We start from the raw sequence: 25,409 nt of genomic DNA, 5'->3' as shown, positions 1-25,409 counted from the left end.
AGAGAGAAATTGAATTATCCACATTACATTGCAGCCAAAGCTAATTGCTGATTTACGGAAGAATGATAGTAATTATAATTAAAGCTATAAACATGTTAATAAGCATATCTGTAACAGTCATGAACACAGGAGGAGATGGGACAGAGATAAAAGAGGAAACACATGTGCGGGAATTTATGAGCCGGCGCAGACATGTAAATCCCAGTGAGCTTTTTCTCACACTGCTCAGCGGTGGGTTAGAGCATTGGCATGTTCATCAGCAGCAACACACTCCAACACACACGTGTGTGCCTACTTCTGACAGAGTTAGAATTCACATCTTTGCCAAGGGTGGATTTTCTGTTACACTACACATGAACAAACACACTGACAGAGCTGAGCCAAAGAGATGGGAGCCCCTGCAGATTGGGTTTGTACGTCATTGGTATTCTGCTTTTATAGTTTTAACCTCTGTTTCAAGGTTTTATGTGTCGGAGGAAGAGACAGACAGCATGATTTTGGATTCACTATGAAACAAAACCTTTTTTAAACTTCTGTTGACGCAGAGGGAAATGAGTAAAATGCACACATAACGTTCTTTTGACTCTCCTTCACTGCTGTTCAGTCACAGACATTCACACCCAAGAGCCTTTCAGTACACTCATGGTTTTCTACCTCTAACTGCTAAGCAACTCCACTGGAGCAGCTAGGGGTTAATCAGCTTTTTTCAAGGGGATCCAGGCAGTGGCTGAGAAGAGATTTTCCCAGACAAACTAGAAATACAATCAGACAACCTTCAAACCACAAAGTCCACTTCTCTAACCTTTCGGCTAAACTCCCGCAAGACTTTTCTTTCTCCTTTCTTTCCATTTCTCACTCACGGTGAACAGCAGAGTCGTTCACAAGATAACTTGGCTGGCAGTCTGTTCCTCTTACCACAAATGACATTCTTAGTGGGCGATCAGGGTTTATTTGTTTGCAGTCGCATCGGCTTAGGCAGAGACTTGGACACTATTGTCAGGATAGCAGAGTGTGTTGGGATGCCACAGTCCAAAATAGCCGGAAAGAAACTGGCCAAGGCTAATTCTGTGTTTCGGAAATATCTTGTTTAAATGCCTTTATACAAAACTCTGCCAACACTATTAAGTGCCTGACTGTAAGCAGGGCTTCCAGTTGTTATGGCTAAGAAGCCCATTTTTAGAGGCAAATCTCTCCTTCAAAGCAGCAGAGTTAAATATGAATGAGGGCCCGAAGAGGACATTTGCTACTTCAGTGAAGTAAGTCAAAATGTACTTACACATTTTCCGGCTCCAAAATCTCTTTGGAGAGATTTTATGTAAGCAAAGAGGACATACACATGACACCATGCTTTCAAATTACTGTAATAGAACTAATTCATCAAAGAGGCACAAATAACCCTTTTTCTTAAAGGATGTGTAACTAAGCAGAGGTCGTATTAATGACGCTCTGTACCTGTAGCCCTTTTATACTGCAGGATCTTTTCCAATTACGTTTTGGGAACTCAGGAACCATACACGCATTTCAACAAGAGGAACTTTTGTCCACTTTTCATCCTCCCTTTCCACCCATGTATGTCTCCTATCCAACATTCATTCCAACATCACAGTCACGCAGCAGTTAATTAAAAAAGACCATACTGAAATGTGCCAAAGGGTTGTGGGATTTTGTTCCTGAGCTTAGTTCCCGGGCTGCTCAGTTCCTTTTAGTATTGGCTTGAAAACTGAATAACTATGGAAACTGACCAACATAAATCCAGTTTAATAAAGCTTTTCAACAGTGGTCCTGTTGATACAGACTTGATTTAGGAGATTATTCTTTTAACTGCTTACCACAGGTCTAAATTGGTCCAAACCAAAACAGACCAAAATTAGATAATCGGACACAATCCAAATTGCAGTTCACCCAAACAGAGAGAGAACACCAGCAGTGGCAGTAGCATGATGCATTACCAGATAATGGGACTTACTAAAAACCTGGTATTCCACCTGAGGGGTGGTGCCTTATGTTGGTGCTTCTCAAAATTAAGGATACTTCCTTGGTGGGACTGGTCCTTCCAAGTCAGGTCCTACTAAGACCTAGCATTTGGTGAACCCACATTGGAGCAGTCTAGTGAATGCCCAGGTGTGTGTCATAGAAGTGGCCCTGCCTTCAATTTTGAGATATTGCGGGGTACATCATGCCCACTGAGGATACACACATGCACCCTTGAAAATCCTCTGAAGAAAGGACTCGATCCTTGGCAGAAATCAAAGGATCCTTAACATTGAAATAGTCCTTCTGCAGGATTGGATGACGTAGCCTCCTTGAAATTCAGCCATTTAATGACCCTTCCTTGACTCTGAGCAACACTACCTGTCATGGTCCTGATGTGCATTCGCATCTGTTCTCAATGGGTTGTTTCTACATGGAGCAAAACCATAACCCAAAAAGTTGTTTAATAACCTTATCTTTGCCTTAACACCAAGATTAAAACCACAGAAGACCTCACGCCTAACTGTATCTTTAAACACAGAAGATATTTTTATTTTTTGTGTTAAGCAATCGATGAAGATACATTTAGATTTTGCTCCTTGCACTGCTGGCATGGTTTCACATTTCTTTTACCTCACTGCTGATAAATTCTCAAATTGACTATCATGACAATGTTGCTGAGCATCCTGGGTTAGCCCTACTGAATAATAAATAAAAAAATAAACGGTATTGAAGGTGGCGTAACGGCTCCAACAGCAACTGCTGCCCATTTGTTTTTCTTCACACCAAACTTTCACATGGCAACTCAAGAGAGACAAACAATATAGAACAGTTTGTTACAACAATATACTGAAAATGTGTACAGCTAAATAGTGCTAAAGTATGTTGACATTTAGATGAACTAAAGTGTGTCAAGCAACAAAAAACTATTCAGATGGAGGGGATCTGTATTCTTACATAAATGATCGTCTATCAGTAGATGGACCAAAGGCAGACTATTGATTTCCATGTATAGGTGTGAGACTAAACATACAAATTGTAGAAAACACGGATAGTATGTTCTTGATGACTTCATACTCAACATGCATCAAATAAAGTAATCTCCTAATAAACAATAACTCCTGAATCTTTTCTTCTTCTTCATGTTTCTTAGAAGTGGTTCCTTGTCTCACAGCCCCGATCAGAGATCCCGGGCAGCCCATTGGTCAGCACCACGCAGGACCCCGCCCATACCCAGGGGACGGCTAAATCCAATTGGAGGATCCAAGTATTCAGGCCCTGCCTACCAACACCTCCAGGAAGTAGATTCATCTGAGAGGGAGGCCGAGGCACAAAGAGGGTGAGGGGAATGAGCTGAAGGTCTAAAAAACAATTACTTTACAGTTTTTTAACTTAAAATAATTGACACAGCTTCATGATGTATGACATTTTAGTTATATTTGATCTTTTCATGTGCGCATACATCAATATGTACTTTATCAATGTTTCAGTGTAATGCAGACAACTGAAGCTTACTCTGTTTACAGGCTCTTACTGTGCACACAGGCAGAGGCTGTTTTAGGTGTAATTACAGCTTAAGGATCTGGAGTATTTTAAGGTTTTATCCTCACTTTCTTCTTGCTTTCATTCTGTCTCCGCTTTACTTCTTTGCTGTATCCTCAATGTGCTGAGTCATTTCAATGAAAGCCACTAACTGAAAAATACAAGCCTGCCATGGACAAAGCTTCGGATTTCATTTCAAGAGTGGATATTTCAAAGCCAATTCTGTGATTTTTTTTTTCCTCCCAAAAAAATGTCTGCATGTCTTTTTTTTAACCTCCTTTACTCCCCCCCTCCACCCCTTTGTTTTCCAATCTGCTGAGCAAAGATAAAAACAAGGTCACGTTATGTTGTGGTCTGCAGTACAGTGGCATGAGTTCAAAGGAATTGCTTCGCCTGGTGCTTGTGCTTTTAAGGACACGATACAGGCTGCACATCCAGATTCCTCCCTCTCTCTCTCCTTCTCCTCTCTGACATCTTGTCAAGCCTGCGCTAAATTCTGATTCTCAGCTTTTTAATGCAGGTAGACAACAATTCAATCCTAGCATTCAAATGTAACACAGTAGGGTTACACTTCTCAGGCAAAACAGCATGTGCAAAGCAGCTGGGGGAAATGCAAATGATCAGCGCGCATGATTAGCAAGAAATATATTCAGTGTGAAAGGCGCTGTGCTTTGACCCATTTTTGGTGGGTCATGAGTCAGTGCTTTACCCACCTGGACTGGCAAGCCTCACTTGAAGCGTTCAGGTCCCAGCAGTCCCTGCTTGGGATAAAGCTCCACATGACCTACATGCATACTAATAGAAAGAGGTAAAGCAGATAGACATAGCCGGACAACAACAAAAAAAAACACTTCTGCATACATTGAGCACACAAATGCATGCATTAAATTCAATGAAGTGCACACAGCAGGGGACAAAGGAATGACCATGCATGTTCTTTTTGCTCCAAGCACTTAAGTTTCCTTTTGTTTTAATCTTTTTTTAAACAGGTTATTTCATGCTTCATTTTTGCCCGAATGTCACTAAAGAGGGACACTTGAGCTGCTTAAGAGTGCATCTGCTCAACACAAGTGCTCTTCTCATCGGCCCCAGTGCTACTCAAGTGTCCTCTGGTCAGCCCAAGTGTCCTCTAGTAACCCAAAGTCCATATTTGAGTGAGCTCTGGGTCAGTGTAAGTGCTGTCTGGGCTGCCCAAGTGTCCTTAGGTTGGCCCAAGTGCCCCCAAAGTGTCCCTGGGTCCTATTTAAATGATCTATAGCGCATGGTCTAAATTGCATGGCGCAAGTGGGGCATGTCCAGCTCCACTTTTGCAACGGCGCATAATCTGGTGCAGAGTGAGGCACAAGGGGCAAAGGGGTTGCATTTTAGTTTCTTGATTAATCATAGGTGTGTTGTGTGTTGTTGAACTCAACAAAGAGAGAGTGTCATCTCCTTTTAAGAGCCAGGTGTGCATGCCCCTGGTGCACTGCTATTTACATGGCAGATTCAGCAAACTAGAGAAGCAAGCAGTTTTCTGCTGAGAGTAATGCAGTGAGGGCAGTAATGTCACTGCAGCAAATGTTGTGGGACATTTGAGCAACACAGCTAAAAACTGCAGTTAGAAACTTGACAGAGGAATGAGAACTAAACTTTTAGCTTCTGAAATAATCAATGAAGTTACGCTGCTCTTCAAGAGTAAATGTGCACTTGGTCTCTCTTAATGGGGAGTCCAACAGCAGCTCTGCAGCTCTGCTTTGCTATCTGCTATGTTCACATTTTACTGAATGTAATCATTTTCCTCATTATGAGGAATTATTTGATCCACCTGCAACCCATCTGCGTGTCCCTGTGTAACAAGCAGAGTGTAGGCATGTTGTGGACCCGCATATTTAGGCATATCTTACTATCTAAATAATGTGCCCTTTAAATAGCAGAAAACTACTGCACATTTGCCTTTAGACCAGGTATTTGTTGTTCAATGGTGCAGTTGGTTTCTGCGGCCTCGAAATAGCAATGTGGCGAAAATGCTCCTGACCACACCACAGTTTAAGATGTACATGCCCATGGGTGCAAGTACATTTGCTATTTACACATGAGCGCTGGCCCTGAGAATGACAACTGTGTTGGTCTGAAACTAGCAATGACAGTTATGCTGCGCTGTGTGCCAGGGTGCACCAAATGTAAGACAGGGCTCCCTGTGTCCATTGGTCAGCTCAAGTCTCCTTTGGTCTGCCCAGGTACCCTTGGTTTAACTCAGCTGTGTTCTAGTAAGACAAAGGGTCTTCTGGTTTGCCCAACTATCTTCCGGGTTATCCATATGTCCTCAGCAGGCAGCAGGCAGTTCTTTGAATGGCGACTTGAGGCTGGCTCCAAAACCAACACTTTCTCACTCTGACATTGTAACATATTGACATTTGGTCGTGGACTTCCTACAACCACGTGCAAGGTACCCTGAGTGCGTTGGTTGTTGATGTTCTCGGACACGTGTCAACCTCTGCCTGTTACATGCATTGTCTGTTTTCAAAATACAATGCCATTTTCACATGAAATCTACACTTTGCATACAGTCTCTTTCAAAATAAACACACTACGTCCGTAAAACACAGAGAATTGGCTTTTGTTTTTTTCTTCGACAACAAACACGTGTGGTTACATTAATCCAACACACACGCTTTACAATCTTACGGGTAGCGAAAATCGGTGATTGTTGGATTTTTATCAAGGCTTAAAGTTACGCATAATTACAGGCAGGCCACTGTGAGTGACAGGCTGTTTGCCAATAGTGTCCTCAGCTTCTCACTCAGATCGACCCCTCTGTCCTCCAAAGTGCCAGCCTCCCTTCCAAATATGGTCACTTCTGGCTCCAAAAAGCCAAGATGGTGACAAACTGTTGAACTCAAGGCTTCAAAATGGGAGTCCACAAACCAATGGTTGACGTCACGGTAGCTACGTCCATTCTTTCTACAGTTTATGGTCCTCAGATCACGTAGTGTGTCCACTGATCAACCAAAGTGCCTCTCTGGTCAGTTGAAATGACCTTTGGTTGGTCCAAATGATCCCCTGGTCAGCCCATATGTCATGTGGTCACTGTAAATGTCCCCTGCTCAGTAGAAATTTCACTCAGGTCGCTCCGATGTCTTCTGAACACTTTGTGTTCTGTGCTGCTTGAATGCTGCTCTGCTTAGACCCCTTTTTTTATTTTTGCCCCTGCCCCTAGAGCATGAAATCAGACTTAGTTTGGGACAGACAGATGAACAGGTCATGCTAGAAGGCAAGAGGTCATACAGTACTCTCTCAGAAAGTCACTCACTCACCTACTCACTCATTCACTCTCTAACGTACGCTTGCACATAACAGCAGATGGACAGAGAGACGACAGACTCCCTCTCCCATAGTATGGTAGCCTGGGTTGCCATGGAGACATTTGACCATGACTGCATAGAGACTGAGGGAGCGATGCAGAGACAGAGACAGAAATAGAGAGACAACCAGTTTGAATCCATTCTGACACAGACGCAAAGCGTTCAAAAATATAGTAAAAGAAGAAAGAAACGGCGGCAGTAAAAGGATGTGATAGAGGAGTGTGCAGATAGCACATGACAGCTAGAAAAGGCTTTAAAGAAAGGTTGCCCGTTCTATTCCATGCCTGTTAGAGAAAGCCTAGTGTTATCTCAACAAAATGGCTGACAGGGAGACAGAATGTCCTGTGTTGTTACTACTATTTTAAGATAAAGCTGTCTCCAAAATGGCTGACGGAGGGACTGCATGCATTTTTGTATTTTTGCCCACTCTTTGCAGTATTTCTTCAGAAACATGTCGGCTTCACCCTCCCTCTCTAAGTTTGTTTTGCAAGATGTTATATACCCAGCCTTCAGTTTGACAGCAGCTGTTTGTGTTTGTGTAGGTGTTCACATCTACATGTATGTAAAAAAGCTCATGTGTTGCTTCTCTGGAACATTTCTCAGTGTTACAAGGTCGCTGCATCACATTACATAAAGATTTAACTTTGACTTTAGCAGCAAACAGATGAGATATATTAAGAAACTATCCGTGGGGGAATGGATTAATGAAAATGACTGTTAACACTTGTACATGTAATGAGCTCCTGTAAAAGATAAAAGCCCAGTCACTTATCTCACCTCACTTGCACACAATCTCTCTGTAATACCCCTCTAGCTGCTCCCTCGTCGCTCCAGGGTCTATATTTGAACTCTGCTTCATAGATTTTTGCAATCTGATTGTGTTTCAACACATCAAAAGAGAGATTTGTCTGTGAATGTTATCTTGGGAATTAGCACCCTCGCATCATCCTCTCTTATCGCTCGCGGGATCCTCTCTGTGGGCCCGCTAAATCTCCACTGTGGTTTTTTTGGTGAGATTTTCATTTCTCTGAAAAATACTGCGGCGATAAAGGGACGATGTGATTTCCTTGGAGTCTGAAAAGGCACCTTCTCCTCCCACCACTATTTTTGCAGGCCGTGATGGAGAGCATAAGTGTGTGTGATGAGGTATTATAAGGGAGAGGGACTCCAAGTTGGATTTTGACATGGCAGAAAAGGCTAGCGTTTGCAGAGGATTATGAATTATTACACAAAGATAATGAGGCCCTGCTCCAGAATGCAGCTGGATTTAGACACTGATAGCACAGAAGGGCATGGTCAGTCTTAGAAAGAGGGCGAGAGAGATTATGTCTGGGCTCAGGGAAGTTAGGTCAAGACCCAGATACTGAACAGAGACTTTGGTGTAATGTAGCGTAATAGACTCAAATGCAGATAACACATCATCAGCCTGATTTATATGTACTGTATAGCTTTGCTAAAGTCAACACCAAACAACAAATGTTGATCATTTGATCAGAGCTTGACGTTGGTGTTTCGTTGCAGCAGTCAGACACAGGATGGTGGAGTGTCATTTAAAAGGGTGGAGACCAACTATAGAAAGTCATCTACCCATCTGACAACTGGATATTTGTCTTCATTATGTTTTCAGGTTGTCTGTCCGTCCATACGTCCTATTCTCATGAACACAATATCTCAAGATTCCTTGTGGGATTTTCCTCAAATTTGGCACAAACATCCACTTGGACCCAACAATGGACTGATTAGATTTAGGTGGTCAAAGGTTTAAGGTCACTGTGACATCATGTGTCTTGTTTCTGTGAACGTGATATATCAAGAACACCTTCAGGGAATCTTTTCAAATTTGGCACAAACATCCACTTAGACACAACGATGAACTGATTAGATTTAGGTGGTCAAAGGTCAAGGTCACTGTGACCTTACATCCGTCTAATTCTTGTAAATGCAATATCTCAAGAACACATCGAGGGAATTTTCTCAAATTTGGTACAAACGCCCACTTGGACTCATGAATGAACTGATTAGATTTCAGTGGTGGAAGATCAAAGGTCAAGGTCATTGTGACCTTGCTGTGTTGACTGTATAGATCTTCTGTGCTCCCGTGGGGAACGATGTGTGTGAACCATCCGTGTTTTCATAGACATGAATATAAACTGTAAGTGCAACTTGACTGGTACACAGAGGCATACAATCGCACAGCAGTAATTGTGGGGGTTCTTTTTTTGTTTATTTTGTTTTGTTCATTTATTTTTTTGCCATCCCCTACAACCGTACCACTGCAACACAGACGCACTACCCACATTCAAATATATGGGAGGACTAGTTTTTTGCCACAATGCCCGATTTAGTGTGAACGTAGCCTTGTACATCAAGGTGGAAAGTAAGGGTGTAATCATAATCGTTTCCTAACATTAACCATAGTTTACCAGTAAACCAATCAATCAATTTATTTATCATATAAAAATCATAAAATGTGATTTCAGTGTAAAGTGCAACACACACCGCCGCCATACGCCGCTCGTCAAAACGCCTGCGTCCATTATATTCTATGAGCAAACCCACACCACTCTGCTTCAGCCCACTGCTCTATTTCCAGCGTGGCCGCCGCTGCGAGAAAAGGCATAAAAGGCTTTTTATGTAAATCTCGGCCGCTGTATGCTTAGAATGCTTAACGTTATTAAGTTTTTCACATTTTTAATAAGCCAATTTTGATAAGAAACTCATCCGTGAAATCTAAGTTGTTGTTGCCTCAAAGTTTTTCCTCTTATTCTTCCGTTACTAGCAGTTGGCAACCGTTGGCAACGAGTGTAGGTACAGCCACCTAGCGGGCTGGGGTGGGAAATACACTTTAGTGTCGACGGTGCCGCTGCGCGCCGCTGCCAATGTGTGTTGGGGGGTGGCATATTTAAGTGTCTATGGGGATTAGGCTTTGGAAAAGGCGGGGTCTTTATTTAGGATCCTTGTGGCTTGGGGGCAGAAGCTCCTCCTGGCCTGGTGAAACTGGTACCTTATTCCCGACCTCAGCTGGGAAAAAAAGGCAGTTATGTTGGTGGTTGGGATTTTAAATGATTCTCCTGGTCTTATTTTTGCAGCGCCTGGTGTAAACATCCTTCAGGCAGGATAGAGAAGCACCTATAGTATGTTTAGCTGAACAGACCACTCTTTGTAAGGCCTTGCTGTCCTGTTCAGTGCTTTTTTCCTCCCATTATTTGCCATAACCACAGTTTTTCACTACCTTAACAGTACCATGGTTGGCAAGCATCAATATTGTAGAATGTCTTCAAAAACACTGGCACTACAAGTAATTCAGGATTATACAAAATCATCCAATACTGTTATTCTCTAGGGTTGATATACTCTACATACATGTAACAAGGTTTTTAATGCAGGTTTTAAAATATCACATGAAAGCTTCAGATAGGGAAAGTATTGCTGAGGGAGCAGTGCAGTGGGGTGCCAGAGAACACGATTACTCACAGCGGTGCATCTCTACATTTAGAGTCATTCAAAGAATCCAAATCCAAAGTCCAACCAAAGTGAAAGTGATACTAAGATAAAGAATAGTAGCTGTTTTATACTCTGAATTGTCTCAGTTTCTGCAGCTGAAGAATAAAATTCACATCTAAGGAAAAACTATGGATTCCCCTTATGGTCGGGATGAGGGGAGAAATCTGTGAACACATGCAAACTGCAATTTTTACTTGTATCCTGGTTTCTTGTGTCATGTAAATTTAGCCATAAATGGTGAACGAGCAAGATATCAGAAATGAACAGTTTAATTTATGAGTTTGAACTCAAGGATGGCGAACAAACAGGCTGACACTAACAGGGTCAGACAGGCTAAATGAGCAGGATGCACAAATGGGGATAGGTTGATAACTTGATATGAGAAGAAACCAAAACAACATGTGCACATACGGAGGACATCTGCTAGACGGGTAGGGCGGTGAGGAAATAGAGGCGGAAGATGCAGGCGCAGGTATGACTGAGAGTTGAGATTAAAAAACTTGAAAAATATAGAAAAGATCAACGAATCAGTGCAGTTATACAATCTCCGAGAAAGAGTGACTCAAAAAGGATTTTCAAACAAAGCAAATGGTCTTGACCTAAAACTGGAACTACTGAAAGGAAAAAAAAATCGATAGAAATTACCGCACGTGACGCCTATTTACTTCAGTCGTCCTTGACCGAAGCTGAACGCCTTAAACTTTAAAACAACACTTCTCATTTTCAACATACTTAGTCATTAAATCAATAATATAAAGAGTGAACTCTCTGTTACCTCTTCGCTTATATAAGGGAGTTGAGTTTTTTGGATTTTTTTTTTGTGTGTGTGCACGGACTCAGATATAAAGAGATGAAAGAAAGATGTCAGGCCCATCTTCTTTCCTCTCAGCATCCTCGGTTAGCCTGTGAGATGGCAAAGGGCGGAGAGCTGTCCCTCTGTGTATTCTGCCAGGGTTTCAGCGTGGGAGTTTGAAAAGGCGATCTAGTCGAAATCGCACTCTAAGACACAATGACTTCTTCTCTAGGTGAAGTGAGGAAGTTTTTCTCCAGTTGAATAACCTTACCTTCTTTCTCTTCCTTTTGTCTCTGTCTGCCTTCGTTTCCTGTTTCCCCATCTTCTCTAGTTGCCAAATGCAAGCGGAGAGCCAATGTGACGACCCCAGACGAGATGCCTTTCTACATATGCAAACTCCTGTTTCCATGGAGACATCGTCGCCTTGGAGTGGCCGCATGGAGGTGCGTTCAGGCCCGTGCGCCCCATCCGAGCACAACGATCCAAACCCCACCACCCGCAGCCTGCGCAGGCCTGGACGCCGTCACAGCCACTCCCCGCCTCCTCCATTTCGCTCCTGCTCTATCCCCATCATCCCCTCCGTCCAGTGTCACCATGACAACGAGGTGTCTTGTATGCAAACCAGCGTCACACCGGTGACCACAGCGATGTCATCCACCTGTGGAGCCATGCCCTGCAAGGAAGCAAGGAGAGAGAAGGCAGCACACGCCACTTTGTCTTCTTCTTCCTGTTCGTCCGCCATTGGTCAGCAGCAGGATGAGGTGGCGCTGCTGCTGGAGGAGGCGCAGGAGCAGCTCAGGGCATTGGCGTTGGCTCACAGGAAGCAGGAAGAAGGTGGGATCAGCAGCAGCGGATTGACGGCCACGCTGGTGGAGGCCAGAGAAACTGTTTGCTTCCTGAACCTTAATGGAGGAAGTGCCGGGGCGCTGAGCTGTAACGGACCCACGCAGACCCAGTTACTCAGCCCCAGCATATCACACAGAGACTTGGGCCAAACCAGCCAATGAGAGGACACGATTTAGGACATTCACTTTCGGTTTGACAGTGTTTGACAGACTCTGGTGTTCTGCATCTGTGGGACGCGAATGGAAATGCGGAATTTAAAAAAAAAAAAAAAAATGTAATATCATGGAAATTCTGAAAATGTGCTGATGATATGCATACTGTATGGATACAAACATACAAACACTTCTCGAGTGGCCGCCTTTACACCGACTGACAGTATGGAAAAAGAGAAAAAAAAATATTTACATGCATTTATTTACAAAACAAGAGAAACACTTCTACTTAGACAAAAAGAAACCAAATAGTCTGTCAACTCCATGGTGTTTTTAATTGTAAAAAGAATATATAAATATATATATAAATATATATGGATATAAATATATGGAATTCAAAAAGTGACCAAGTACAAAGTTGAAGAACACAGGAATGATGTAACTATTTTCTTTTATTTTTCTCCTCCCTGTTTTGTATTAACCCTGTCACATTTTGGTTCTGGCTCAGTTCTGACGAAGGAACTTCATTAACGTCCAGCCGCACGTCCGCCGGCCGTGAGTCGGATTCTGTGAGTGTGCACGGAATCCAAAGCGGCCGACAAGGAAGGAGCCTCCACACCAATTTCCCCCCTCTGGCCTTTTGAAAACTCGTCTACCCAGCCAAGAATTACAGTACAGCCCTCTGTGGTTACCAACAACACTTTGAGGATTTACGATACAAAACAAAAACTCCCCGGCCGCGTGTGTGTGTATGTGTGTGTGTGAGTGTGTGTGCTCAAGTGCAGCGAGGGAAGAGAGGGAGAAGAAGAAAAAACAGGAAACAACTTCTTCTACAGTTGGTCAGATTCGGGAGGGCGGATTGTTAAAGACAGCACAGATGCTGACTCCCTTTTGGCCAGCGTTTCAAACCAATCTAGATTATTTTTGTTTTTGTTACAAATGATATTTTCACACACATATGCGCACACACTCACCTGTGCATTATTTTTTGGTTTGTTGGATGGTTGGTCAGATGGTCGGATGAATGGACAGAAGGACAAAGGAAGGACAGAGGGCTACGAGGCACCACAGGAGCTAATCTGACATTTTTTAGTTTCTTTTATTTTCCATTTTTGGTTATTAATGAACAATGCTGCTTTCTGGGGCTGATGGGAGGGAGAACCACGTGGTTTGGGTATTGAAACAAATAAATGTCTCTATGTTGTATCCTATGAATTGGAAGCTTTTGAATCTCTGTATGAACTGACAGCCAAATGTTTCTGGTGACAAAAAGTAAAAAATTGGTTGCAATTCTGGTAAAGATTTTTTTCAAAATAACACTTGTTTTTGGTTGATTGCTTATAAGACATTTTGACCCTGTCGAAATATGCATGCTGGATAACATCAGTCTGGTTTACACTGATATGCTGGTTGTGTCCTTTGGCCTTCTCGCACACAAACTGGTCTAAACTGGCTTGAGACCAGTTTTCACAATGTTAGCTGGTAGTTCCCTCTTTTCACCATGCTGCCTAGAATACAGAGGTCAGTGATAAATATTGTTTTTATTTCAAAATGCAACACTATACCAACCCAGTCGCCAGGAAAAAATGTTTGCATTGTACGTTTCTGCTAACCATGAATATATTACATTTGTACATTAATATGTAGCTGACTTGTTGAAACTTTGGATTACGCTTCAACGATGCTGTGGTTGTGTTTAGGCACAAAAAAACTTTGGTATGGTGAGGAAAAGGCCATTTTTTCTGCTTAAAATGTTGTTGGGGACACACTAAAACTAAAACTTAACGCTTCTCAACAAGCTGTGGTTAACCTGCGGTTATGCTCGGGCACAAAAACACCTGACTGTCACTAGGAAGGGATCATGTTTTGGCTTAAAATACGTGTTTAGTGGCACAAAAGCTGCGAGAATAAAAAACAGGTTGGTGAAAAACACACAAGTTGGGTGGCTTGAACACCACTAGGAAACGCCCCAATACGTCAACACATTCTCACTCCGACCTCGTCACATATCGACATTTGGTCATGAACTTTCCATGTCAAGATATGATGTGCAAGGTACCCTGGGTGCGTTGGTTGTTGACGTTCTGGAACGTTGTGTCAACTCCAAACTGTTACATGCATTGTCTGTTTTCAAAATATATTCAGTTTTCACAGGAAATGTGCAGTTTGCAAACGCACTATGTTGGTACAACAACAACACTTAAACAACAAACGCATGTGGTTATGTTGGGTATGTATGTATGGGTTTAGGAAACAAGAGCAAGTGGTTGGGTTTGGGTTAGGATGAACAGGGTTTGGCGTTCTTATTGGAAGTGAACACTGGCCTCCTGGGTGAGAGTCGGTGGTTGTTGGACCCATCCACCACCTCTCTCTACTCAACTTTCGCCCTCTTAACTTACACTGTTGTCTGGCCGCGTTTGCCCCCGACGCCACTGGGCACTGTTACGGATTAACATATCATGCCAACATGAAAGGACAGCTTTTTTTGTCAGTGTCTGACGCCCCAAGTCACTGACCAAGTGCCGGCATTTGACAACTTTTGAGTTAGACTGGGTTGAGTATGTTGGTGCCACAAACACTGGTGGAAACACTTTCAAAGGGCCAAAAACTACTGGTGGTGTTGTTTGTTGGTCTGAAGTTTGGCAGGTGTCTCACATATGTGATGCGCCATTCACCATGACCTCCACCTGTCATTGACAAAGTCTGCTTATATACTACGTCGCTTTAGAACCGTTGATGATGATGATATGTATGAAACGGCAAATTTTACGTACTCATGGTTTGCAGGAACATACAATGCGAGCATTTTCCTCTGTCAACTGGGCTGACTATATATCCATTAATGAAAATACTTACATGTTGAAATTTCCAAAACACATCTGTTTCCATCCGTATTACTTTGTGTCTATTAATGTTCTGACTGGTATGAGACAGATTTTGATTTCATTAGTAAATAGCATCTCTTACTTTTATCTCAGCATCATTTCTGTAAGAGCAGCTGTCTCTTACCCGATGTTTGATAATGTTACTTTTGATCAAAAATTCCAGAAATTAAGAAAGCTGGCCTTGCTACCAAGGCATCCTGCCAGTATTATTGGTTTATGGTGTTTCTATTAAAAATGGGCACCAATGGGAGAAAAAAAAAATGGACGAGGAATTTGTTTTTCAGGCAGAAAAATACAACAACTCAATGTGGATGTTTTGGTATCTATTCAAGTCCTTGCAACTAAATTGAAACATTTCAGATTCATTTGATTAAAAGATGTTTGATTTGGAAAAACAAGCCAACTTAATTATAAAAACATGAACAATAAGCACAATCTTCTGTTCAGCCGTTCTTCTGTCCCCAGTGAAATCACTGAGAAAGGGTTCAGGGCTTGCTTTCAAAGGTTTACTCTTGGACACACTTAAAAATAAGGTTGACTTATGGATATTTTATGTTTTTGATATGAAATGAGTCTTACAACTTGAAGCGGCTGTCCTTCAAGCTTTGTGAATGTGGCCACTTGTCAACAACAAACTGCTTTCCGCCATCTTCTGTAGTCAACATGGTCCTTTCTGTGATGCTCTCCCATGTGTGAGATCGACGCTCTGCAGTTCACAAAGGTCTGATTCAATGATGTGACACTCTGGATAAGTTCACAGTACCTGAGAAATCACACTCTCAACCCGTACTTATCGAATCTCTCACAATGGCTGATCCTCGGGAACCTTCACCCCTCAGCTCTGCTGTCTTGTTTTTATTTTGCCTTGCTTCGATGGCAGGGCTAAATCTTATTCAAAACACACAAGCATACAAAAATCAGCCCAGAGCGTGCTTTCTTTCTTTATTTCTCTTCCTTTCATTCTATTCTTATCTTTATTTTTTTGAAGATTTAGTTTGCCATGCTGCCATTCAACCCCCAAAAGGCACTTTTATATATGAAATTGTTGAACCTCAAAAGTTTTGGTTATTTGATACTGATGTCCATGAAATCCATTATGTCCTCACCAGAACAAACACTGGTGACTTATGGAGGTTGGTGTGCTTCTGTGCACAGACACAGTGCAAAAAAAAATGTGAATTTGTTTGTTTGACCAACTGTAATCAGTGTATGAGCTTTTAACAGATAAAAGTCTGCAAGCATTGTCTGGATTTGTGTTCTTATCTGAGATGAGTTTGCAACTGGAATATTTATCGGCTGCATGTTTTCACAACATTTGCATAATTTTATAAAAGCTCCGGAGCCTCGCAGAGCGGGAATACACACAAAAGTCATGGCCAGGTGCCAAACACGCATTTCCTTTTTAACTGACAGTCCTGTGAGAGTTATTACTGCACCTTGAGAAAACTGCAATTACTTTTGACACGCAGGTACTTCAGCACAATGTACATCCGAGCATCGACAAGTATACGACAGAGGAGAGCAAAAACCAATTTAATGCAGGCGTCTCTGCCTTCCACTCTGAGCATCTTTAAATGGTTTTACATGTGCCAGTAATTGAACACTGCATAACTTCACATCCTGCTGCTTTAACACTATCAGAGGCAGAGAAGGAAGAGGAATAAGGGTGTGCATTTGATTAGGAAAACCTCATTGGCTTCTCTTTTTATTAGTCACAGATTTAGAGAGCATATCTGCCTTTCTTCATTATAGTGGAAATTTTATTTTAAGTATTATGAGGGCTGTATGTGTGTGGGACGGTTGTTTGTGTGCTAGTGGAAGTATGTTTGCAATTAATTTTCTGTTAATAAATTGGGAATTCATCAGTGTTTATTTTAATCATTAATACACAGTTGAATTCAGGATAAAAAGACCTCCGGGTGAAAATAGCAAGGAGCAAACACTCCCTAGTTTAACCATTTTATGTTATTTACTGAGGCATAATCAGCATCTTAATTGCCTTCCTCTCTATTTTTCTCTGTATCTAAGTCTGTCAGTGCTGCAAGAGCAGAGATGAGTAGTAAAGCGTTACGAGGAACATGCATGAATAAAAAATAAAAAAAGTACTTTTTTGAAAGGAAAGATTACATTTCATGTTCCTTTATTTAAACTTTACTTCAGCTCTTTACTTGAGTATGTTTTTGAAGCAGTATTCCACTTTGTTCTTCACTACATTTGCCATTTATGCCCTCTAGTCTGCTGTAAATGTGGGGATTGAGTGTTGGGGGGCCGCGTGTGAGGAGCACCTCTACTGCAGCTGCCTGGAAGAAAAAGAAGCACCACCTGACTTTTGACCACAATGCAGTGATGCCGAAACAAGAGGCAGCTTCCAGTGACAGCCCTTGACCACATCTGGCCACACTTTTTATACCAAAGTATAAAAAAGACAACAGTTACATGACAAAGTGCTGCTGCGCCTCCTGGGGAAAACACTGATCTCTGCTTTTAAAAACTCATTTCTAACCTGCGATAACACTTTGAAGTGGTTTGCATACCTGTAGGTGAAAATTAAGTTAGCTAACTAATTTGGCTGTGGCTCAGAAGGTGGAGAAGGTCGTCCACTAATTGGAAGATCAGTTTGATCCCTGGCTCCACCAGTCTGCATGTCGATGTATCCTTAAGCAAGATACTAAAGCCCAAATTGCTCCTGATGGTTGTTCCATCAGTGTGTGAGCGTGTTAAAACTGAGTACCAGGTGGCACCCTGTGCGGTAGCCTCAGTCACCAGTGTTTGAATGTGTGTGTGAATGGATGAATGTGACTTGTAGTGTAAAAAGTGCTTTGAGTAGCCAGAAGACTAGAAAGGCACGATACAAGTGCAGTCCATTTACCATTTAATTTTATTTTTTTTACGATAAGAAAGAGAGGGGTAGAGAGGAAGAGTGCCGGCTACAGGCTGTCCTTAATTGTTTAATAAGTCTATGCTCGATTTAATTCAGAAAAAAAAGTTTAATTCACAAATGCAGTGATTGTCATTATTTTGCACTGGCCTGCAAACCCTAAAAAATATTTAACAAAAAGTAACTTGTACTTTGAGAAATTTATTAACCAGTTGTTGTTTTTTCTTGAGATATTTTTTTATTGTACTTTTACTTGAATACAGCTTTTAATTGCTCTACCCTCCACTGAGCAAGAGAGCCTTGTTTATCACAAAGGGAATTAATCAGTGTTTATTGTTTATTATTTAGAAAATTCAAACTGAGATTTAAAAAGGAATAGAAAATCTGAGTGAAATCTGGGTTTAAAATTATAACTTGTGGAAAAATGTAATGTAATTTCAACTGTTTACTCTTTCAGTTTTTCTTTTTCTGTCTTTTTTTCTCTATTTACTATAAACTGTGGAAATCACTGTCGTCTTGCAGCAGGAAGAGGACACTACGACATCAGGGGGACGGACAAAATCTGAGTAAAATCTTCATTTAAAAAATCTAACTCATGGAAAAAATGTTCTGTAATTTCAACCGTTTACTATTTCAGTTTTCTATGTCTATTTTCCATTTAGTTACAATAACTTCTTGCTATTTGGGATCAGTAGGATCCAGTAGCTTAAAAAAACTAAACATTGTCAATGACAATTAAGTCCCAATGTCCTCACACGCAACAGTATTAAGTCCCTACGTCTTAAAACCAGTACTTCCTAATTAACAGTGTCTTAGCTTCTTACTGATGCTAAAACTGGTCAAATCTGTTGCCTTATCAAACTACAAACTTTATTATTCATAAATAAACAAGTTCCAACCTTGGCAGAGATGGCTGCCATCTTGTTTTTACATGGATTAGTGTATTGTGCTCTTACTACCACTACATGACACAAAAAGTGTCCATGAACAAGGACAACAGGTCTGAGTTAAGTAGAATGAAGTATAAGGTCAAGCAAGCCCAAAATGTCTTCATATGCAGACGCACGGTGGAACAGGACACTACAACATCAGGGGGCTGGATAACATCTGTGTGAAAATCCTGCGTCTTTAAAAAAGACTTTTGAAATTCTGGTGAAGAGCGGAAAGTAACGAACCCTAATTATGTACCCAGATCTATTCATGTCAGTTTGTGTGTGTGTGTGTGTGTGTGTGTGTGCAGGCATGCAGTTCTATCACTATTTCAGCACCTGACTGCCTGAGCTCTCATTTCCCCTCTCGTCCCCAAACCAAACCAAAGGGCAGATTTATGGCCTATACTGCAGTTTAGCTGCTTCAGCTGTAGTCAGTCAGATGGCAAAAAGTAAGGTAGTTAAGACCTTCAGTCCAGTGTGTGTGTGTGTGTGTGTGTGTGTGTGTGTGTGTGTGTGCCCGTGTGTGCGCAAGAGACTGATGGCAGGGAATAGAGGTTAGACCATCAGGCCAGAGAGATAAGAGCTACAGCTTGATCCTCCAAAAGCGCCGCACTGCCAGGCCAGGCAACCCCATCAGACCTCATCTGAACTGCACGCCAGTTCAGTATCGGTGAGATACTATGAACATTTGTGTGTGTCGGTGCGCATGCATATTTGTCACATGCATTGATGCATGCTTGTGTGTCGGCATATCTTTCTTTACTGTTCCCGCTTTATGCCCTCCTGTCTTCACACAAAACCCTGCAGCCTGGACGGCAACACATTGAGATAAACACACAAATAAAAAGCGTGAAGCTTTGCTTTCAGAGGTGGTTTGAACTGGATCGAGTCTGAGATAGAGAATGAGAATGAGGAAAATTGAAGAGGAAAAACTGCTAGCAAGGTGGTAAGTCAGGCTATTTCCATTTGACAAAGCAGGGGTTTGGAGTGTGAAAGAAAAGCCAATCCATGTTACAGATACTGGGCTTTTGGATTGGTAATTCAAGCACCAAATTGCTTGTGTCTGTGTGTATGTTCACCTGATATTATCCTCCAGAGGCAGAGTTCGTCGTCTTTAACAACACCTCCCAGCTTCCCAGTGCAGACTTTATCTTTTGCCTTTTCCTTCATGTATAAACTGAAAAGCTCTCAAATGATTGTGAGTCGTCGCAGTGGAAGTGTTGTTGCAGTACAGTAGCAAAACAACATCAAAACATATCAGGGAAATAATATAACAGGATTCCAACACCCACAAACATGCACAGAGCACTAAGATTAGCCTGTCATTCAAGACAAACTATTCTCTGTTTTCCTTTAATTTGCTGGCTAAATTTGCTGGTGTCAGGATCAGCCAGGAGCAAATCCATTTGCATCTGCAGAGCTACTAATCTTCACACGGTTTAGGGAACACAGCAGCCCATAATGAGTGGTTGCAGGGCAGACAGAACACGCTTGCATAATGTTTAAATGAGAGCACGTGTGTGGCACTGTAATTATAACATCTCAGTGTGCAGTGTGTCATGTGGGTCAGTGTGTTCAGTTTCAGCCTATCACGTGAATTACAGTGTGCAAGGGCTTTTTTTTCTCCCCATCCGTTATTTGTTTGACCCAAATGCATTTTTTAAAGTTTGTCGTCTTAAAAAAACTTGTTACGCACTAAAACCTTGCCTTGCACAAAAAGTGATTTTGAGAATTTGCACAAAAAAATAAAATGCAGCCCTCGAGCAGTGCTGATTTTGTGCGTCCTACTGAGGAGGGAAAGTTTCTGAAGTTGACACTGGAGCTGCAGAATCACTTCAAGATGAGTTTTTATTGTGCCACAAACCCAGATTCATATGATATTAAAAATGCTGGAAGCTCACACTGAAACACAGCTTTATAGACACAAATCAACATTACACAAGTACATTTTTCTCCATTAAACAAAGACATACGGCCTATACATTTTCAGCTCTCTTGCCTTCATCAGGCTGTTACATGAGCTGTGAGGAAAGTGCTTCATTTCATCTTTCAAACTCATTTTTCAAATCTCTTCTCAAAAAACACTGCGCCCAGATCTCTTTCATCTCTTCACATTTATTCACAGTCAGTGTCACTGCATCTCCCCTTCAAACTGCAACTCACAAATTCAAATTATTCTCAAACACATTTTGTTTTCTGCGAACAAATATGATTCACCACATTCTTCAAAAATGGCTTCAAATCTACTTCCCTGCTTAACTCTGCTAGTCTTAAAGTGTGTGACTCATAAATCTGGATTACCTCTTCACTCTGATAAAGACAACTTGAGGGTAGAGACGAAAAGGTTTGTTTCCATAAAGAGTGCTGTAAAGCTACGCTGCATGTTGCCGTGGGCGAACATTATTTTGCATACATTTTCCGACAGGTAAAGTTCAATTTAAGTTCTTTCATTTTTTAAATGAACATTAAGTAGGTTTGGGGGATCCTGATGTGTTCCCCAGCCAGATGGAAAGTATAGCATTTATTTAATCATGTAATATTAAGATGAAGATCTCTTTTCCAAGAGAGACCTGAGCGCAGCAGATAAAAGAAAAAGGCAAGCACTGCCAGGCTAAACAAAAATACATATACATACAACAATCATTACTTGACCAACAAAAAAATCACAGATATTATTTAATAGATTCAACATTTCAACACTGAATAAAAATTGAAATGCAACACTCTCCAATACTTCTCCTTTTCCATGCTCCTGACAGGTGTGGCGCATCATGATCCTGATTTAACAGCATCATTACTACACAGGTGTGTCTTGTGCTGTTCACAATAAATGGTCACAAATTTTTGAACTTAAACTTAAACCTGTGAAAAATGGGAGCAAAAGCAAGAGTGTTTCATTAGAATTTTTGTTCAGTGTGTTGTCAGTGTTTTAGGGTTGTTCTCTGGGGCCTTTTTTAATTTAGAAGTGCCTGGAAAACTTCCAGAGGGAAGCATCCAGGAGGCGTCATGGTCAGATGCCCACACCACCTCAGCTGACTCTGTTCAATGCAAAGAAACAGTGATTCTACTCCAAGCTTGTTCTGGATTTGCTAACACTGCACCATTCAATCTCTGGGTCTATTTTGTCCTCACAAGACCCCAAAGATACTTGACTTTTGGAAAACACTGTCATATTGTGAAACAGGCTGCAAAGATCATTGTGTATTTTAGGGCCAGTAAAGGTTAAATAATTTGTTCAAAGACATTTTTAAGCAAACAGACACATATAATAAGATTTTTAAATGAGTGTTTACAGAAAACAAGCGCTGATATAAAATATATAGGCATTTAAAGGATCAGTATACAAGATTAAGGGAGATTTAGTGGCATCTGGCGGTGAGGATTACAGATTTCAACCAGCTGAAACTTCTCCCAACTGTAATTTCCTCAGTGTTCATTGTTCAGGAGGTTTTTTTATTTCAATGGGAGCTAAATTATCTGCAGAGGTCTCTTCCTCTTTAAAACAAATGGACCAGGTGATTAAATCCAGTAAAAACACTGAATAAAGCAGTTTCACATTACAAACCCATGTTTCTCTGACGCTGTTTGGCATGTTGGAGATGGGCCAGATTTCTCAACCCACCTTCCTTTTCCTTCATCCATCATCCTCCCCTCCTCATCCCTACCAACATTCCCTACTCCTCTCTTCCCTTCTCCCCCTCGCCTGGTGCATATATCTCCCATGTCTCATTCTCGGTACTGTCTGTCTGGGAGGCCTGTTATCAGCTCGGGCGAAAAACGCCTGAGACGGAACCCCCACACTGAGTCTCCCTCTCTCCGAGCTCCAGTACATCCTTCCAGACCAACCTAAGTGAAACATCCCTCCTCCACCTTCACCCCCACTTACATCCGTTCACCAGTCCTCAACAACTAACACCTCCCACCTCCACGTGAAAACACTAATGGCCCTATTTAGAGCCAGTGTTTAGTTTGTTCTTTCTGCGCTACTGTAGAAACGTGGTGCTGCAACATGGTGATCTCCCTAGACCAGGACCTGCTCCCTATGGTAACAAAAGCTAAAACAAAAAAGTTATTTTCAGGTAATTATACACTAAAGAAAATATACTTTTTATATTATATTCCATTTCTGCTAATATGTCCCCCTAAATTCTACAAACTGGACCTTTAAAATATTATCTTGTGTTGCTCACTTGTTGGTTTTAAACTGATGAGAAAACTGATTTTGACTTGCGAGTTACCCTGTCAAGGCCAAACTGAATTCAGGCAGAATAACTTTCTTAAGGTCAGCACAATCTAAAACAAAGTGTTTATTTATTCATATTTATTAGCTGAAATAATCAGGTCTATTTACATATAAAGAGATTCAGATCATCACATTTCCAGCAGAGCTCAGATTAGTAAGGTTGTGCTGAAGCAGGCTAATTGTGTTTTGTGAGCCGAATAAGAAAGAGTCAGATTTCTCTGCTTTCAGCTTCATCCATCTTATTATAACTGTAAAGCATTAATTTAGATGAGTTCAGCTGCCAGCGCTGCTGTTTTTATGGTCATATATCCTGTATGTCCGCAACGTAACAAAATAAATGGAGCTTAGCAAAAGTTTAATCAGGAAAACCACTCTATTATTGCTCCTATTTCTTCATTCAGTGTGCCCCCGATGCCACACCCCTTGGCTTCTGTCCATTCATTTATTCTCCTGCTTCCCTCTATTAACCTTTAGATTTAAAATCTGAGAGGCTACTCCCTTCTGGTTCACAACATCCAATCAACTGGCCCTAAACGTCCTTCTCTCTCTCAACCAAATGAGAGCAAATTATCAGCCTCCCCTTTATCAGCCTAGTTAGCTGCAGCTGGAGCCTCTACCTCCTGACACAGTGCAATCACCACCTTCCCCTCCACCAGCAGCATCTCTGGACTGGATCCACAAACAGAGTGGGGATCCTCAAAATGGAGTTACTGTGAGGTTCATCCGCGTAAATACATAGAGACAGTTTGAAAAATCACGGCTAATGAGGAAAAGAGTGATGGGATGTCCCTGCCACTGTGTCTGTCCTGGTGGAGCTCAGCTGATTCAGGAGGGTAATCAGCTGATTTACCTCACCTGGATCATCACAGTATAAAAGCTGGCCCATCACCCTTCACCCTCTTCCTTCAGCTGGTTTCTTTAAGTTTTGCACCACTCAATATTTGCACAGTTTAGTGTGGTCCAATAAAGTGCTGCCTTTTTGTTACACTGTCTCATTCACCAGCAGTGTGTTCTCACAAATCAGTGCTTGAACCACGCGTAAGAACATTTTATGCAGAAATCTGGGAGTTTTTCATCGTCTGTGAGCAAAGTTAGAACTGCTGCAGACCATGCAGGCCTGGCTGTAAAATGGAAATACATTTGTGTTGTGTTGCATACAACTGTGCTCATTAAAGCACTATCCCAGCTGACACTGGGTGAGAGGCAGGGTTCACCCTGGACAGGTCACCAGACTATCACAGGGCTGACACATAGAGACAGACAACCATTCACACTCACATTCACACCTACGGACAATTTAGAGTCACCAATTAACCTGCATGTCTTTGGACTGTGGGAGGAAGCTGGAGCACCTGGAGGAAACCCATGCTGACACAGGGAGAACATGCAAACTCCACACAGAAGGGCTGCCCCACCTGGGTTTGAACCAGGAACAATCTTGCTGTGAGGCGACAGATAATTAAAATATCTAACTATAAAACCTGACTGTCTCAGTCCTAGTTTACAGTGGAGTATATGAAGTTGTCCATACTGAAATGTAAGAGTTTTGTTTTTCATTGTTTTTATGGACTTGGCACATAATGATCGGCTCCTCCCACCACTTTAATTGTGCACATGTAGCCAATATTAATTGGTAGCCTATGAAAAGGCGTGCAGGGTACTGCGGTTGTTTTTAAATGTGCTCTACAAATAGAGTCTGACTTGACTTTTATCTTTGTACCAATTCCATTTCTGACTGTTGAATTCTAGTCTCTATTTGCTGTCAGTGGTACGAAACCAATAAGTTGGTGGTCCTGATCAGTTCACACAACCTGGACTACACAGTTCCCAAGTTAGGAGCAAGCATCCACATTTTTGACGTCATTTGGCCTGACATGAACACTTTAACCTCAGATTAAAAAGGCTATCTTGTTACCAAGGTTACGCACTTGTTTGTGTTGCAGCAGTACATTAGCTAAATGTTTTGATGGTGAGACATTTGGAGTGCTGATGATGAACTCATGATCCCTCCATCCATTTTCAACTGCTTATCCGAAGCAGGGTCACTGGGGCAGCAGGCTGAGCAAAGCACCCCAGACATCCCTCTCCCCAGCAACGCTTTCCTGCTCCTCCTGGGGGACCCTACCGTGTCCCAAGGCCAGATGAGATATGTAATCCCTCCAGTGTGTTCTGGGTCTACTCCAGGGACTTGCCCAGAACACCTCTAACAGGAGGCGCCCACTCACTACTCCACGCTCCTCACCCTATCTCTAAAGCTGAGTCCAGCCACCCTTCTGACTTACCAACTTATCAATATGATTTTTCAGTCAAGAGCTACACTAC

General features: G+C 41.9%; 1 protein-coding gene across 1 annotated transcript in view; it reads left to right on the top strand.

Moving 5' to 3' along the window:
* Nucleotides 1-12,473, top strand: part of LOC126407255 (pro-neuregulin-3, membrane-bound isoform) — a 521,618-nt gene extending 509,145 nt beyond the window's left edge. The window contains exons 8-9 of the mRNA XM_050072014.1: nt 3,125-3,310; nt 11,483-12,473. Coding sequence (XP_049927971.1) covers nt 3,125-3,310; nt 11,483-12,158 — 862 coding nt within the window. The 3' untranslated portion in view covers nt 12,159-12,473. The remainder of the gene's footprint in view (nt 1-3,124; nt 3,311-11,482) is intronic.
* The last annotated feature ends 12,936 nt before the right edge of the window (nt 12,474-25,409 follow it).

This window comes from Epinephelus moara, chromosome 19 (genome assembly GCF_006386435.1).
Source record: "Epinephelus moara isolate mb chromosome 19, YSFRI_EMoa_1.0, whole genome shotgun sequence".
NCBI lineage: Eukaryota > Metazoa > Chordata > Actinopteri > Perciformes > Serranidae > Epinephelus > Epinephelus moara.
Note: the sequence above shows the minus strand (reverse complement) of the source record. Positions and strands in the feature narration are given on the sequence as shown.